Here is a 15,999-nt window from a genome sequence, read left to right as displayed (position 1 = left end):
TGTGGTGGATCCCAATGCACCATAATTGAGAATGTTCCGGCATCGGAGAATCTTCCAACTGATCAACTTGCATCAAGATGATTGGACATGAAGAAAAAAAATAAGTATTTCAAATTAAAAAAATAGTTATTTAGACCGTCTATTTTCAAGATTTTCAAATGTTTATTGATTTGCTCGATCTGTACAATTTTTGAAATTTTAAATTTTGTTAATGAGTAGGAAAAAAGATTTTCGACACCAAAACCTCATCTCTAAGTAAATTTTTAAGTATATCGCAAAAGCTTTTGACCTCCATTGCAATTTAAACCTTGTTTTATTCGTCAAGTTCAAGCACTAATTATTGAGTAGGCTTCCACAATCAGTTTGGTACAAGTAACATACATTAGCCTGCAGATGGGTGTTAACAGTGACATTCTACTCGAGTTGAAATTAACATTTCATGCAGCCGCATTTCTACATTTGCGGTCCTGAGGTATAAAGCATCTATTTTAAGATGGATGCAAATAGGTGGTCTATTTAAAAACAATTGAAACTATGAGAATTATTATTTTTAATTTTTTAAATTTATTTAGTTTTTCATATTCATGATCTTTAAATTAGAGATTATATGTTCTTAAAAATTAAGTCCAAAACTCGATCCCAAAAATAAATTTTTAAGACGTGACTCATGGACTCATAAAAACGTTGTCCTTTGACATAGGCCTTGTGTTCGCTTATATTACATGCGCTAATCTGAACAGTATTAAGATACATGAGCCACGATTATGATCAACAACAATGGATAGAGGGCCCTAGGGCTGTTAATGGGCCAGGTTTGGGCTGGGGCCACCTTGGTCCGTGTCTGGCTTGAGAAAAAGGGGCTTTATATAAATGAACATTTTTTTTAAAAAAAGTGTAACATATAATTTAAAACATTTTGGGCCAGGCTCGGGCTTGGACTTGGTAAGGGCTAGCCTGGGCCAGCCAGAAAATATTTCGGGCCTGCTGGGCTTGGGCTGCCGGCTTATAGTGGCCCAAATCTAGTCCCAAAAGCCCGCTGACCACCTGATCCCATTAACAGCCCTAGTGGAGGAAATCAATGCCATCGACGGCATTCCTATAATATAATGGGAAATCTTTCTACACGTTTCCTACTGTATAGAAGTGATATACTTCTCTACACCATTTAGCCATCTAATTTAGATCAAGTGAGTCACTTTTCATAGAATTCTATTATTATTATTTTTTTACAAATCATATGAATATGAAATTTGGTACATGCCATGATCCCAACAGGGTACATTTAAAAAGATATTTTTGATAAAATAAAATAAAAAAAATACCCCTAAAATTTTTAGAGGTATTTTGGTTATTTTATTTATCAAGAGTACTTTTTTTTTTACATGTTTTTTGGATATGCGAGTTTAAAAGTGGAGTGGACAACCGTGCGAAAATATTTTATCAAAAAAACTACAAATAGAGGCGTGATTGTTGCTCATTGCCAGCTTAGTTAGAGCCCAACAAGAACAGCATTGAGCCACGTATAGACCACTTTCTTCAAATATGCATTCAAAATTGAAGGTGGCGACCCAGTTCATGGAACAAGCTTTAGTGGCCTCATCATCACATTATCTTCATGGTCCAAAATCTGCACACAATAATCATTAAAATCACAATAGACAAACACTCGTTAGAAGCGCGTAATTTGCCACACTCCTGAGCATAAATGATATATACTATACTAACATTGGTGATCTAATTATAAAAAAGTCATCAAAGTTTTTGGAAAGGTAAATAATTCTTTTAAGGATTGGATCTAAGCGTCTCATTAAAATGGACGACTTATAATAATTGAGCAAAAAAATTATTTTCTGAGGTATGTTTTTAATTTTTAATTTTTTGTAATTGTTTATAAGAATGACAAGAATGTAAATTTAAAAATGGGTGCAGTTTGCATATGGATGCATCCGTAGCTGTAGAGGTAAGGTGCACCTTCAAATTTTATCATGGTATATAATTTTTATGTAAATTGTTCTTAGGATTATCTCAAAAACTATTTTTATATTTAATTATAAAATTTTAAATTTTAAAAATGGCTAAAATCTAGTAGATCTATAAACATATGAAAATCATGAAAATGGACGGTGTAGATAATATGTTGTAAAATGCACTATTTCTGAGATTTAAAATCTTTTTATTTTTCATGGTCATACATCTCGATGTCGAGATGATCAATCAAAGGGTTTTTCAACATTAAAACTACTTTTTCTAAAGGATTTTTGAGGTGTATCCGTAGTTATACATTATAAGGTTCCATCCTTATATAAACTATTTCCTTTAAAAATTGAAGTCAAGCAAATAGCCCTAACATAGTTTTTGAAGATTGTTTCATTATATTATAATATCACCCCCTATATATATATATATATATATATATGGGTTTGTCTAGAGTTAACAACCCCTCAAACCACAAAGGTTCAAGTTAGAAGGGGTTGTGATGGGTGTATTTATCAAAATAATCATTATTTTTTCATTAAAAAATTATTTAAAAAGGTAACTTTACCATTATGCAATGGTAATACAATAACATTTTAAATGTTAGTGTCCTAAAACTTTATTTGTATAGTGTCATTGTCTTTTAGTTAAAATTTCAATTTTACCTTTTGTCTTGTAGTAATACTTACAAATTTACCCCACAAAAGTAACTTTTTTAAAAGAATAGACAACAAAATTAATAAATCCACCTTTCACAACTCTCTCTATCTTGAACCTTTGTAATTTGAAGGGTTATGAAGTTTAAAGTATCCCATATATATATATATATATATATATATAGTAACTCAAGTCTTAATGCAATAGTATACATCCAATGGTTCAAATTAAATTTGGGTCGATTTGACTATCACGATTATATTTTGTATTTGAATCTTAGTATTTTGTATACAAAATCAAATTGCTTGAAATTTAGAACTTCTTCTTCTCATTAAAGCACACCTAATAAAAATAGGGTGCGGTTTGTATGGAGCCGATACTCTAAACAATCAAAGTAAAGCACACCTTCAAATAGTATCGAGGAATGTAGTTTCAATATTGGAAATCTTGGTGAGAGCCTTAAAATATATTTTCATATGTAATTATAAAATTTAAAGCTTTAAAAATTACGTAGATTGAGTAGATCTATGAAACTTGAAAATCTTGAAAGTGGAAGGGCGAAAAATACGTTACAAGATGCACTATTTCAAAGCATGAAGTCCTTTTTTTTTCTCATCTCCATGCATCTTGATGTCGAGATGATTAATTTGAGGATATTTGAGCATCAAAACAATCTCTTCTAATGAAATGTTTAGGGTGGGCTCTAATTTGATTGTTTAGAGCCTCGGCTCTATCTATAAAAATATTATACAAAATATAAAAATAAATTTATCAAAATAGCCCATTAACTTTTAGGGGTATTTTGATGAAGTTATATTTTACTAATTATTTTTAAAATATTTTTATTAGGTGAACCTATTTTTCAAGAGTAGACAACTAAAATTTTTGATAATTTAGATTTTTTTAAATAACTAAAATTCAAAGACAAAACACAACTATAATTATCCGATCAGCCCCAGGTTCAATCTGGGCTATTGGATGTATATTATTGCATTATCCCTTGCATTGACAAAATGGCGACCAGACTATAGAGCAATATAGGTGGGACGGGTTAGTTTGAAGGGAGAGGACGCTATCTTGAAGACCTACATTTACAAAAACTATTGGACACATTTGGCACACATTTTCGTAACCATGACCCTCATTTTTTTTTTTTTTTTATAGGACCTCTACCTCCAAGTTTAAAATTTTGGGACCGTTAACCCCCTAATTATGCTTTTTTTTGTTATTTTTATAAAATTTGATATTTTTATTTTATAAAATGCCAAACCCTTCCATTAGTCAACTTCCTATCCTTTCTCATCCGTGGCCTAAAACCAATCTTACCTCTGTAGACCCCACTCTATAAATTTAGACATGAAAATAAAATGAAATTTTTTTTTTAATATTATGAGCTATTTTACAATTGCATCAATATCTTTTGAACTTGAAAAATGATTAATTAAGATCGTTATTAATAGTGTTTATGGATTATGATTATTTATTTATTTATTTATTTAATTAAATTTTTTTCTCAAAATACCTATAAGAGATGAATTATTTAACAATTAATATATTGTTATTATTTAAATTATTATTAATTATAATTGTTATTATTATTTTCATCATCATCATGATCAATAAAATTTGTATATCAAGTCACACAAAAAAAAAAAAAAAAAAAACAGATGACTAGTATATGAGTTTGGCATTTTGTGATTAAATTTGTAAAAAAACAAACAAAAAAAACTTAATTAGGGGGCTAATGGTCCCAAAGTTTTAAACTTGAGGGGTACAAGGAATTTGGTTGATCCCAAGGAGCTAAAAGAAATAAAAATTTAAGGGAGGGGGTAAAGATCATTTTTTTTTTTTTTAATTTTTTTGTTTTTAGGGTGCCTACATGAGGGCATTTGCTATGTCCATTGAACTCTACTATTCTACTTTTGTTTTTCAGAAAAATGAATTGAACACAAAGTGCTTCCGGCTTATATGATATTTTTCTACATACTATTTGAGAAAAGTTAATAAAATATAAACAATAAAAGCAAAGTTAACCATAAAAACCTAAATTTAAAGATAAATCGTTGGAACACCAACTTTTGGCAACAGAGAATGAAAGACAAAAATAAGAGCATTCTTGATAAGTGGAAAAACACCCTCTTCGAGATGTCCGTGACAGCTTTTTCTTTTGTCCCCAAGTTGTAAGAATCATGCTCCATGGTTATACCACCAAGGAGTAAGGACCTAATCGTCCTTTATAAATGTAAACAATGTTTAGGCTTTAAGTGCATTTCCTTCCTAAAGGAAATAATATCTTTTTAAGTTAATCTTCAAACGAAAATAAATATATACGGAAAAAGTTCACCCTCAACAATCAAATTAAAGCGTGTTTTAAAAATTCACTAAAAGATGTTGTTTTGATGTACAAAAACCTTCAAATTGATCATTATGACCTTGAGATGTATAGAAGTGAAAAAAAATAGATTTCAAGTTCGAGAAAATTTTGAGTACCCAAAATCCGAAAAATTTGAACATGAGAAATTTGTGCGCGTGTAGCCCCTCAATTATCTGATATTTAAGAACTCCTTCAAAATTTTATGTTATTACGTTCATACCCATTTTTTATATATATTTTTGAACTTGAACTTTCGATAATCATTTCAAAAATTGAAAAGGAACATTTCATACCTTCAAGCTTTTAAGTTTGAAGTTTTTCTTATTGATAAAAAAAAAAACAGTTCAAAAAAGTAAAACTTCGGATATTCAAAGCTTGAAGTTCAAGTTTTCTATATTAATATTAAAAAGCACTTCACAAAAGTTGAATTTTCGATCTTCCTGGTCTGGAGTATACTTTTTTATTATTATGCAAAATTAAACTTGGTTATTTTTGCAATCTTCAAGGCCAAAGTAATATCAATTTGGTTATTGCAAAAAAAAAAAGAAAAAAAACAAAAAACAAGAAACAAAAAAAACAAAAAAATAGGCATGAACATGATAAACATAGAATTTTGAGGGAGAGAGAGAGCGTGTGTGTGGTGTGCACTGGGAAAAGAAGCATAAGAGGTTCTGTTTGCTTACGTGGCAATGGTATACGTAACCAGGCTCTTCAGTCGCATCGAACGGATATTTTTGATCCACGTGGATGAGAGAGAATCGGACGAAGATCCTCGTCAGATAACCCGGCCTCATCTTGAATACGTTCTTCCAGCCCCTCTCATGACGTGGCACCTTCTGCAATTTTCCACGTGCATGATCACTTACGTGGCACTTGTCAAAATCGTTCCACTTATTCATGCATGCCGTTAGATTATCCAGGTCAACCAATTCCCTCTGCTCTAACGCCGTTATCAAGCCCAGGTGTATATGCAACGGATGATTATCGCCCGTTAGATTAATAAACTCCCAAATCTCAGACGTCCCCGCTCTCGGTGTCTCTGTCACAGGCGCCTCATAGGGCATGGCGTTTATGTAAAGGTGTGTGGGCTCGTCAGTGCTGGTAGTGTACTCATACATTGCCAAGTGGCGCACTGTGGTGGCGACAAGTGGATCGGCTGCCGGATAATTCATAAGTTGTGACGGAATCCTCGACTGGTCTACAGACGTCCTCTGCCGAATCGAGAATTTCATCACGGTCCCGCTCAGGGCGTCTGTCCGATCACCAGTCGGGAATGGATACGGAGCATCGTTGGCAAGGATCACAGAATCGGAGCGTGATTCGGAGAAATCGACGACTACGTCAGCTATTTCGGAAGGGGCGATCAGCACATGTTTGGACCTCACAGGCCTGCCTATGTATGCAGAGTCCGAACCCAGATGGACGAATTGCAGGCGGCGACCGCTGCGAGACTTGCCATCTACAAAATATAAATGCAGGAAACGAGCATTGCAGGCATTGATGATCCTGAATCGGTATCGGCGTTTTTCGACACTAGCATATGGCCAGGCCTTTCCGTTAACGAGGATGGCGGAGCCGAAGTACTCTGGTTGCCATTGGGGATGAATGGAGGGGTTGTTGCCGGTGGAATTGAGGAATATGGAGCCGTCGATTGTGAAGCTACGGTCGAAGATGACGAGAGGACGGTCGAAGAAGGGAGCAGAAGGGAGGCGGAAGGCCACCTCCGAAGAGGGATGGCGGAGGATGTAGGCGCCCAGAAGGCCGGCCAGGAGGTTCACACGTGTGAGACCCAGGGCATGATCATGGTACCTGTGATGTAGAAATATTTATTCATACCATCTAAATCACAAATTCATTCTTTGTTGCTTCCGCCCCGGTCCTAATATAAAATTGGTATCCATTATCACAAGACCGTCTTTATAATAGCTTGGCACTCGATTATTTATAAAATCCAAATTTAATAGTACAATTCTGCTTATTGGTGATACACTTCCAATATCAAGATTTTACCTGGAAAACGTTTATATAAGATCGGCACTTTGAATTGTACAATTAAGGTATACTTCAAAAATCGATTGGAAAAAGTGGTTTTGATGTTGAAAGACCATCTAATTGATCATCTCGAAGTCAATATATATATGGATATAAAAAAAAAGAAGAAGAAGGTTTCATGTACCAAAAATAATTTGTCTTGTGACATATTATCTCAACCGTCTATTTTCATGCATTTATAGACTACTTTTGAAATCTAAAATTTTATAATTAGAGACAAAAAAATAGATTCTCAAGCCATAAGAATTTTCAACACCCAAATAGATTCCGCCGTTTTGTTTTGTTTTGTTTTGTTTTTTCTAAATGTTAACAATAAGTTTTCATTAATAATGAGGCAAGCTCCAAATTACAATTATAAAGAGGAAGAAAAGCCTTTGTTTTGTTTTTTTCTAAATGTTAACAATAAGTATTCATTAATAATGAGGCAAGCTCCAAATTACAATTACAAATACGAAGAAAAGACTGACCAACATTCTCAAAACACAACCAAACTCTTAACCTTGAAGACCTGCACTACCAACAACCTTAGATCTTTCGTTAACCACTTAAGCCATTTAGGCGCCGTCCTCTACAAAGAATCAAGACTACTCACCACCACTCGTAAGTAGCATCCCTTCCACAATAAGCACACAAGCCAGGGTAAGCACTCACTACGGTTAGACCAAAAACATCAATGCCGAGCATTGCAACATCCAAAAAGTGTCGACGAAACATGTCATAAAGAAATAAAGTTCAAAAAATAGGGCAAAAGAGAAAATAGAGAGAGGCGACATCAAGGAACCAAGATATAGTGATAGAATGCAGACACACCTTCTAGGACACTGTATAAGCCAAACATAAGGGGATCATATTCCCATAAGGAACACAAATCTCGACGACAGGGCTCAAGATGGTCCTCAAGTAGACCTACCTTGTCTTAGGTGTTAACCTTAGATAGCCAAATACATGGGATTGGCAGACCTATGAGAACAACTCAGAGGCTCCAAAAAATCATAACAAGGAGCCACACCCCAGTGGAAGGGAAAACCCCATTTTAGACATTAATCTTTCTAAAAGAGATGAGAGTCGAGGAAAAGAGAAGGTGGCTCCAACGAAAGGTGAAGTAAGAGGGATGAAGGGAATGAGGGGGAGGGGGCAGTGACAGCACCCCATCCACCCATTCAGCAAGTAGCGAGCAGTGGCCAGCAATAAGCAGCCGCTTGGATGACCAGCCGCTTGGATGACCTTTTCTCTGTCATGTTGCTTTCCGTCAATGTATCTCAACCTACTGTTCCAGATATGTGATTTTTTTCTTTAGGCGTAAGGTCTTTTTTTTTTTTTTTTTTTTTTTTTGGGAGGCAAGTCTCTCTCACCTTTTCTCCAAGGTCTTTTTTTATCTCCTCTTTACATTTTCCTGGGAGAGAGAGCATTCGGCCATCTAAGGCTAGCATCTATGATGGGGTAGGTCGGTCATCATCTTGAGCCCTATTGTAAAGATTTGTATTCTTTATGGGAATATGATATCTTTTTCTTGGCCTTATACAGTGTCTTAAGAGGAGGTGTATGTAATCGTTTCCCCTATAACTATGTCTTTGTTCTTTGTCTTTACCCTTATTGTTTCTTTTCCGACGGTCTTCTCTCTTGCCTATGTTTTAAACTTTACTTTTCGGTCACTAGTTGCTTCTTTAGATGCTTTCATGTTATGCATTGATGTTTTTAGTCTAAGCACTTCAGTGTTTCAGTTTTACCCCAACCTTGGCTTGTGACCTTATCATGGAAGAGATGTTGCCTAGGAGTGGTGGTGAGTAGTCTGGGTTCTAACATTAAAATATATAAATAAAATAAAAATAAAAAAATTCTAATAATGTGGCAGCGGCTTATGGTAAGCTGTGGGTACCTATTTTCAGGGGCACCCTAAAGGCAAGTCAAGGCCTATGATGTAATTAAGATGTCACAGATGGGACCTAGGGACCAAAATAAGCATTGAATTTATGGAATAAACAATGATTAGAATGGTGAAGAAAGAAAAACTCCGAATTTTCTCGAGGAATAAAATACGTTTAAATCATTCTCTTACATTATCAAAGTCTTTATTGCAGTCCACTAGATATCCATTATGTATCAAAATAATCCATTAGGCAAATCCCAATTTGAAAGCCAAATAATTAGGACGTTGAATATTTAGCAATTAACGAGGCATCAAGAGTATTGTGCTTACCAGGTCCCAACTCACATCAGCCGTCCACTGCTCTAATGGATGGACGATGGCATTGGCACCAGATGGAGTTATACGTTGATCAATGATAATGATATACTCCCACTTAGTAGTAATAACAATAATGATTAATAAAGATAGTGCCAATGATAATTACGATGACGATTTTAAGATTGGATTACCAGAGATTGCCCGGTTGTTGGTTGTTAGCATAGACATAGGTCTTGTTGGTCCAAGCAGGTCCGGTATCTCGAAAACCGGCTGTGAACCACGAATTCGAGTTGCCGTCACTCTGAGGGTGGTGTATGCCACCATGGAGGTGCACCACAGTGGGGACACCGGAGCCGCTGGCAGGGAGGGCAATGGGGATGGTGGGGTCCCAGGAAAGGATGTGGTGGGCGGGTAGGTGGTTCTCCCAGGTGATGTATGCTGGGATGTCGACGAGGGCTTCGATGGTGGGACCCGGCACGGTTGCCTTCCCCTTAGATGTGCCGAAGGCGAAGACAGGGGTCGGAGAGAGGTCCCTGTGAAATTTCTGTCCCAAAGGGCTACAGTTTATTAGTTTTGAGAGATGGGCAGTGATAGACAAAGCCAAAGTAAATTTCATGGCAGCCATCATTTATTGAAAACGGACCATCGCCACCACATGTTGGATGCAATGCCATTCTTAATGTTTCAAAAATCACCGAGTTCCCTCAGAACTGCACGAACCAGTTATGAATCAGTCGAGTACCGGCCTGAATCCTAAAACCCCTGGTTTTGCCCCATTTTTAGTGGTTCTTAGTTTTTTTTTAATTTTTCGATATAGGAAAAAAAAAATTGAAAACCGGCACTTAGACCGATCTGAGCTCACTCGAAACTAATGGTTGACTGATTCCACCCTCCGGTCATTTTCGACGTATAATAAATAGTCGTAAATATTAACGCTCACAATCTATTCATAGACAAACTCTAATTATATAGAAGAGAGAAGGGAAGAGAGCTATAAATATAGTGAAAGCTTCAGCATATGTTTGTCAGTATTTGAGGGCATTCAGGATCATTTTAATTGGCACAAAATCATTTTTAAATCTTTTTTTTCTCTAAACAAAGTAGGGACATTTTAACTCAAGGTGCTCTCCCGGATGCACTTATTGCAGTATCCACCATTACAAAACTCATTTTGGATAAAAAAATTCTGAAAGTTATTATTTCAACATGAATCTAAAAAATAAAATAAGAATTTTGAGCTTTAAAACAATCCATTTTAGACTCTTTTATTGGGATCGTTCGTTTCTAAGTATTTGAAAGTCATGAGATATGCAGTGTCATTAGAATTCCAAACTCAACATATCTAAAGCAGAAATAGATTTGCAGCAAATTTAGGGTACGTATGGCACGTGGGAAAATCCTACCGTGAGGATTTTCACGTAAAAAAAAACCCTTCATGTGACTTAGTGTGCGAGGTTTTTTGCACCAATTCTTCTCGACGCATTTTTCACATCAATTAGCAGCCATTTGATGCAAAAAAAACTCCCTCACTAAATCACATGAATTTTTCCACTTGAAAATATTATCAGGCGTGCTAAAACATGATATATCTATATATATATATATATATATATATATATATATCACGTGGTTTATATAGAGCTTAGGCTCTAAACAATCAAATTAGAGTTTACCTTCAAATAGTGTTGAAAAATGTGATTTCAATGTTGGAAATCTTTTTGATATCCTTAAAATATATTTTCATCTTTATTTATAAAGTTTAAAGCTTTAAAAATAGTGTAGATTGAGAGATCTATGAAAACTTGAAAATCTTGAAAATTGATGGTCCAAAAATGCGTTACAAAATATACTATTTTCAAAACTTGAAATCTATTTTTTTCTCATGTCCATGCATCTTGATGTTGAGATGATCAATTTGAGGATATTTGGACATAAAAACAACATCTTCTAGTTAACTTTTTGAGGTAGGCTCGAATTTAATTGTTTAGAGCCTCGACTCTCTATAAACTTTTCCCATATATATATATATATATATATATATATATATATATATATGGTTTTGTTATGTTACACCACAATACGGTGTAGACCCTTAAAATGCTCAACATTTTGTGACATTAGATACCCTTATTCTATAGTATAGTAACTTTTTGTTTATGGATATTTTAAGTAATTAGTCAATGGTAAACTAGAAATTCTTAATAGAAAAAAAAAAAATATTAACAATAATGGAAAATAACATCACCGATATGGTGTGTGATGTCATCCACTTGGTTTTAACTACTAACATAATGCCATTATTTTTTTATAAAAATATCCATTCTACCCTTCTAAATTACCAAAAATGCCCCTACTTGAAAAATTTTATATTACAATTTAAGGGTATTTTAGTGGCAAAAAAATATTAAGCACTTTAAGAGTCTACATCACCAAGTGGTATATATATATATATATATATATTTATTATTGAGCACTTTAAGAGTCTACATCACCAAGTGGTATATATATATATATATATAGGGATTGTATGCAATGAGATCATTTACCTTTGATACAAGGTGGTCACAATTAGTTACAACCATCCGATGTAAAGTTTAATAGCTTGGATGTGTCAATAAAGTTCAAGAAAATTTCTTTTGAAGTTTTAGCATGGTCAATGACATAATTCCAGCCACTCAATTTCACATCCAATTGTCAAGATTAATTTCTTACCTTGTACCAAACGTAAATGGTCACATTCCATACTTTTCGTATAGCTAAACTTAAAAGTTAAAAAATCTTGCTTTCCCTAAATTAGGATGAACCAAATTTTTACTAGAAATTTGTATTAAAGGGGAGTTGTTTAGCCTAATTACTGAATAATAATTTTTCCCTCGCAAAAAATACATTTTTAGGGAAAAACCATTTTATTAAAATTTTGATTGAGAGGTTGAATATTTTAAAAAATTAAAAAGAAGGGAAAAAATAAGAAAGTTCCTAAATCCCCTTAAAAAAAATCAAAATCTTAAAAAAAATTTATAATTTATATAGTGATATTTTTCAGTTTTTTATACTTTTTCGTTTTTAATAAGAGCGGGGGGAGTTTGTGTAGAATGCGCACCAACTCGATCACGGCAATAGGGTAAGTCCGTGTAAATTGCTCGAGTCGAGCAAGTGCCCAAACCCTGAAAACCGAGTCCATGATTCACGAGACGCGCACAATAATTTTGCACGGTCCAAATTATTAGAGAGAGAAAATTATGATGAGTTGTCGTCTAAGTAAGAAGAGAGAGAAACAGTGGGAATACGAGTCAGTCCTTCAGCTGGAAAGTACGAGAATGTGGCTCCTGAATTTTCTCATGAGTAAAACAATAAATCAACAAAAAAAAAAGAAAAAATTCAAATAATTTCAAAATGCACTCATTCTTTAAGAGGAAGGCTTGTATAAAGTAGAGGTTGTCACTTATACTATTGAAGTAAGGTACACCTTAAAATTACGTAAAAAAGGCAGTTTCGGTACGTTAAAATCTTGCGATGATATGAAAATCTATTGTTATTTTAATTTTGAAATTTAAAGTTCTAAAAATAGTAACAATCACGTAAATTTATAAATACTTGAAAATAGACGGTCCAAATATTGTATTAAAAGATGAATTATTTTTAGGACTAGAATTCTTTTTTTTTTTTCATATCTACGAATCTTGAGGTCAAGATGATCCATTTGAGGCCTTCCAGCATATGAACAACTTTCTCTAGTGGTTTGTTTAAGTACACCTTACTCGTACAGTATAAGGTTGACACCTTATATGAACTTTTTTTTTTTCCGTTAAGAGGCCAATAAGAATGGGAGAGAGATGGAAAGAATTACAGGAAAAAGGATCCTGTAACCCATTTACTATTCTGTCTTGTTCATAGAACATGAATAGGGTAACTCGACATTTATTTTTCCGTACAAAATTACTTTTGGACACTCCTCAACCAGTTAAAGTCAAGACAAACGTTGGACTTCCACCACTCGAATTTGAAATGAATAACCTCTTTTCTTTTTTAGCTGAATTTGAACCCAAAACCTTAAAAATTATTAACCAGCGTTCGAAAGTATTCAGCCATGCCTGATCTGAGTACTCGGTCCGAGTCTGAGTAACTCGGTCCGAGTAGGGCCTAAGTATTGTAGCAGCAGAAAAAAGATCAAAATGAGGTGAAAAAAAAATAGTTTGTGGTTGGGGGGTATTTTCAAAATAATTTAAAAAGATTGAAAAATATAAAAATAAGTATTTATGGCCAAAAAAACTCTTCAATCTTTTCTAAAATGATAGGAAACATAAATAACATATCAAAATAAGTTTTTATATATTTTTTTGAATTTTTTTAATATTCCTGAGTGGTACATCGAACTTGGGGAAGCTCGCAGGTATGTCCGAGTACTCGGGACTCGGACGGAGCAGTCAAAGACTTTTATTAACTATTGAGGGGCTTCAAACTCGGGGCCAATGGACTCGAGCTCCCCTGAGTCACTCGGACCGTCATAGCTCTACAGCCGAGCCCCTGACTTTTCTTTATTCACAAGATTCAAAATCAAAGCCTGAAAAAAATATTAACCATTGGGCAATGCTTCAGGCGAGTGGATTCAAACTCGCACGAGTCACTTTGAACCGTCAAGGCCCAGAGTCACTAGCCCGAGGCATGGGCTTGAGCCCAGGAGTGAACTCTAGGGAACCCATAAATTTAATCTTAGCATTGTTGCTGTTTCTCTAAAGTAAAGAGAAAACATACCCACTTGGTTTCATACATGCCGATGGTGAGATGAATGGGGGATGGGGTTCCATCTCTGAGGGCATAAGCATGGAGCTTCGGCATGTCCGGGAGGTCATCGACGAACATCTCAAGGAAGGACGCATTCAGCAGCTTGTCATTCGATCCATGGCATCCCACCATGGTCATGGCCATGGCCATGAACCACATCATCTTCCCTATAACTATACCCATCCCTACCATAACAAAGCAATCTGGTTCTTGGAATATGAGCTGCAGAAGACAGAGCGCAAAGGAGTTCGGAGAAAGAGAGAGAGAGAGAGAGAGAGAGAGAGAGAGAGGGAGGAATGGTAAGTTTGGTGCCTTTCATGTCCTTATATACAAGTCTAAGATAAGGTTCAGCGAATATAGCTTTATGACAATGACCTGGATGCCCTTAGACGTCATAAAAAAAATTGCATATAACTCCCACGGCCATACTTGTCATCTAACTTTTCCCCAATCTTTTTTTCTCACTTTTTTTTTAAGGCAAAACGACCTTTATTTTACCTTTTATATCTCTCATCCTTTACTTCACCCTTTTATCTTTTACCCGCGCCTCTCTCTCTCCTCTTCCCCATTAGACCTAAAAAATTACTGCAAGAGGATCTACAGTCTACAGACATACTCACGGCCCGAGCTCCCTCTCTCTTCCTTGCGCTCCATTTCGGCCTAAGCTCTCTCTTTTTTCGAAGGATTTTTTGGCCCGAGTTCTACCCTCTCTCTTTACTGTTTCCTTGAATCCAAGGCTTGATCTCTCTCTATATTATATATAATATATATATATATATATATATATATATATATATTATATATATATATTACAAATATTAAAATTAGCCCACTAGCTCATATGAACGGCCCAGATTGAATCTTGACCAATCTAACGTTCACGATCTCGTTTTGTGTTTTAATTTAATTATTTTTTTATAAATCTAAATAAATTGAAATTTTAAGTGTCTATTATTCTCATCAAGACACACCTAATAAAAATAAAAAAATAATTTGTAAAAAATAAAATGACCAAAATACCCATGAAACTTTTCAGGGGTATTTTGATCAATTTATTTCTTGCAAATTATTTTTTGACATTTTTATTAGATTATCCTATTTTTGAAGAACGCACGTCATAAAATTTCAATTTATTTGGATTTGTTGAAAAAAATTAAAATTTAAATATGAAATGACGTCGTGACTGTCAGATTGGCCTAGATTCAATCTAGGCCGTTGGGTTCATATCTCAACATTTATATATATATATATATATATATATATATATATATATATAGTAGATTTTTTGCTCGATCTCTCGGCCCCGAATCTGTTGTTGGGTTATTGTCTGTCGAAATGTGTTGTCTATGAACCGATGGAAAGTTCATGGCTTAAGATTTATTAAAGTATTTCTTATTAATTTGTTATGGATTTTGACATTTTTTCTATTGTCATTTTAGGGTTAGAATGTTCTTTGTGGTAGGACATTTTGGGTGTGTTTTATTGTATCTGTTTTCATTTGATTTTTTTTGCCTCAATGGTTTCTTTTTTGTGAATCTCTATGAAGATTGAAAATCATTTTATCGTTTGATCTCAATTGATTGCTTATTGTTCAAGAATTATTGAAGTTTGTCTTAATAATTTGTTATGGAGTTTGTCATTTTTTCTTTATTGTGATTTTAGAGCTTGAATGTCCTTGGTGGTAGTAAATATGGGGTTTGTTTATCTGTATTTGTTTTCTGTTGGTTTTCTTTGCATCAATTATTTCTTAGTTGTGAATGTCTAGGAAGATTGAAAATCCTTATGTCGTTTGATCTCAATTGATTGCTCATAGCATAAGAATTATTGAAGTTTTTCTTGTTCATTTGTTGTGGAGTTTGTCAATTTTTCTGTATTATGATCTTAAGGCTTGAATGTTCTTGGTGGTAGTAAATTTTGTGTTTGTTTATCTGTATTTGTATTTTGTTAGTTTTCGTTGCATCAATTATTTTTTATT

At 34.3% G+C, this 15,999-nt stretch overlaps 1 protein-coding gene across 1 annotated transcript; it reads right to left on the bottom strand.

Annotated features, from left to right (window-relative positions):
* Positions 1-1,410: 1,410 nt before the first annotated feature.
* LOC18435170 (multicopper oxidase LPR1) lies at positions 1,411-14,335 on the bottom strand. Its single transcript, XM_006845221.4, has 4 exons — positions 13,995-14,335; positions 9,434-9,786; positions 5,689-6,814; positions 1,411-1,627 (listed from the first exon to the last, which is right to left on the bottom strand). The coding sequence occupies exons 1-4, from the start codon at positions 14,214-14,216 to the stop codon at positions 1,574-1,576; spliced, it is 1,755 nt and encodes a 584-aa protein (XP_006845284.2). The 5' UTR covers positions 14,217-14,335; the 3' UTR covers positions 1,411-1,573.
* Between the last annotated feature and the right edge of the window lie 1,664 nt (positions 14,336-15,999).

The sequence above is a fragment of the Amborella trichopoda genome, chromosome 13 (genome assembly GCF_054954075.1).
Source record: "Amborella trichopoda isolate Santa Cruz 75 chromosome 13, AtrichopodaSantaCruz75HAP2 v2.0, whole genome shotgun sequence".
NCBI classification, from domain to species: domain Eukaryota; kingdom Viridiplantae; phylum Streptophyta; class Magnoliopsida; order Amborellales; family Amborellaceae; genus Amborella; species Amborella trichopoda.
The sequence above is the reverse complement of the archived record's forward strand: the minus strand, read 5'-3'. Positions and strand labels throughout refer to the sequence as shown.

Coding starts and splice junctions, on each gene's coding strand:
- LOC18435170 (XM_006845221.4), bottom strand. CDS start 14,216: ATGGTAGGGATGGGTATAGTTATAGGGAAGATGATGTGGTTCATGGCC. Junction 6,815..9,433: donor CAACAACCGGGCAATCTCTG/GTAATCCAATCT, acceptor TCTACATCACAG/GTACCATGATCATGCCCTGG. Junction 1,628..5,688: donor GTTACGTATACCATTGCCAC/GTAAGCAAACAG, acceptor TATTGTGTGCAG/ATTTTGGACCATGAAGATAA.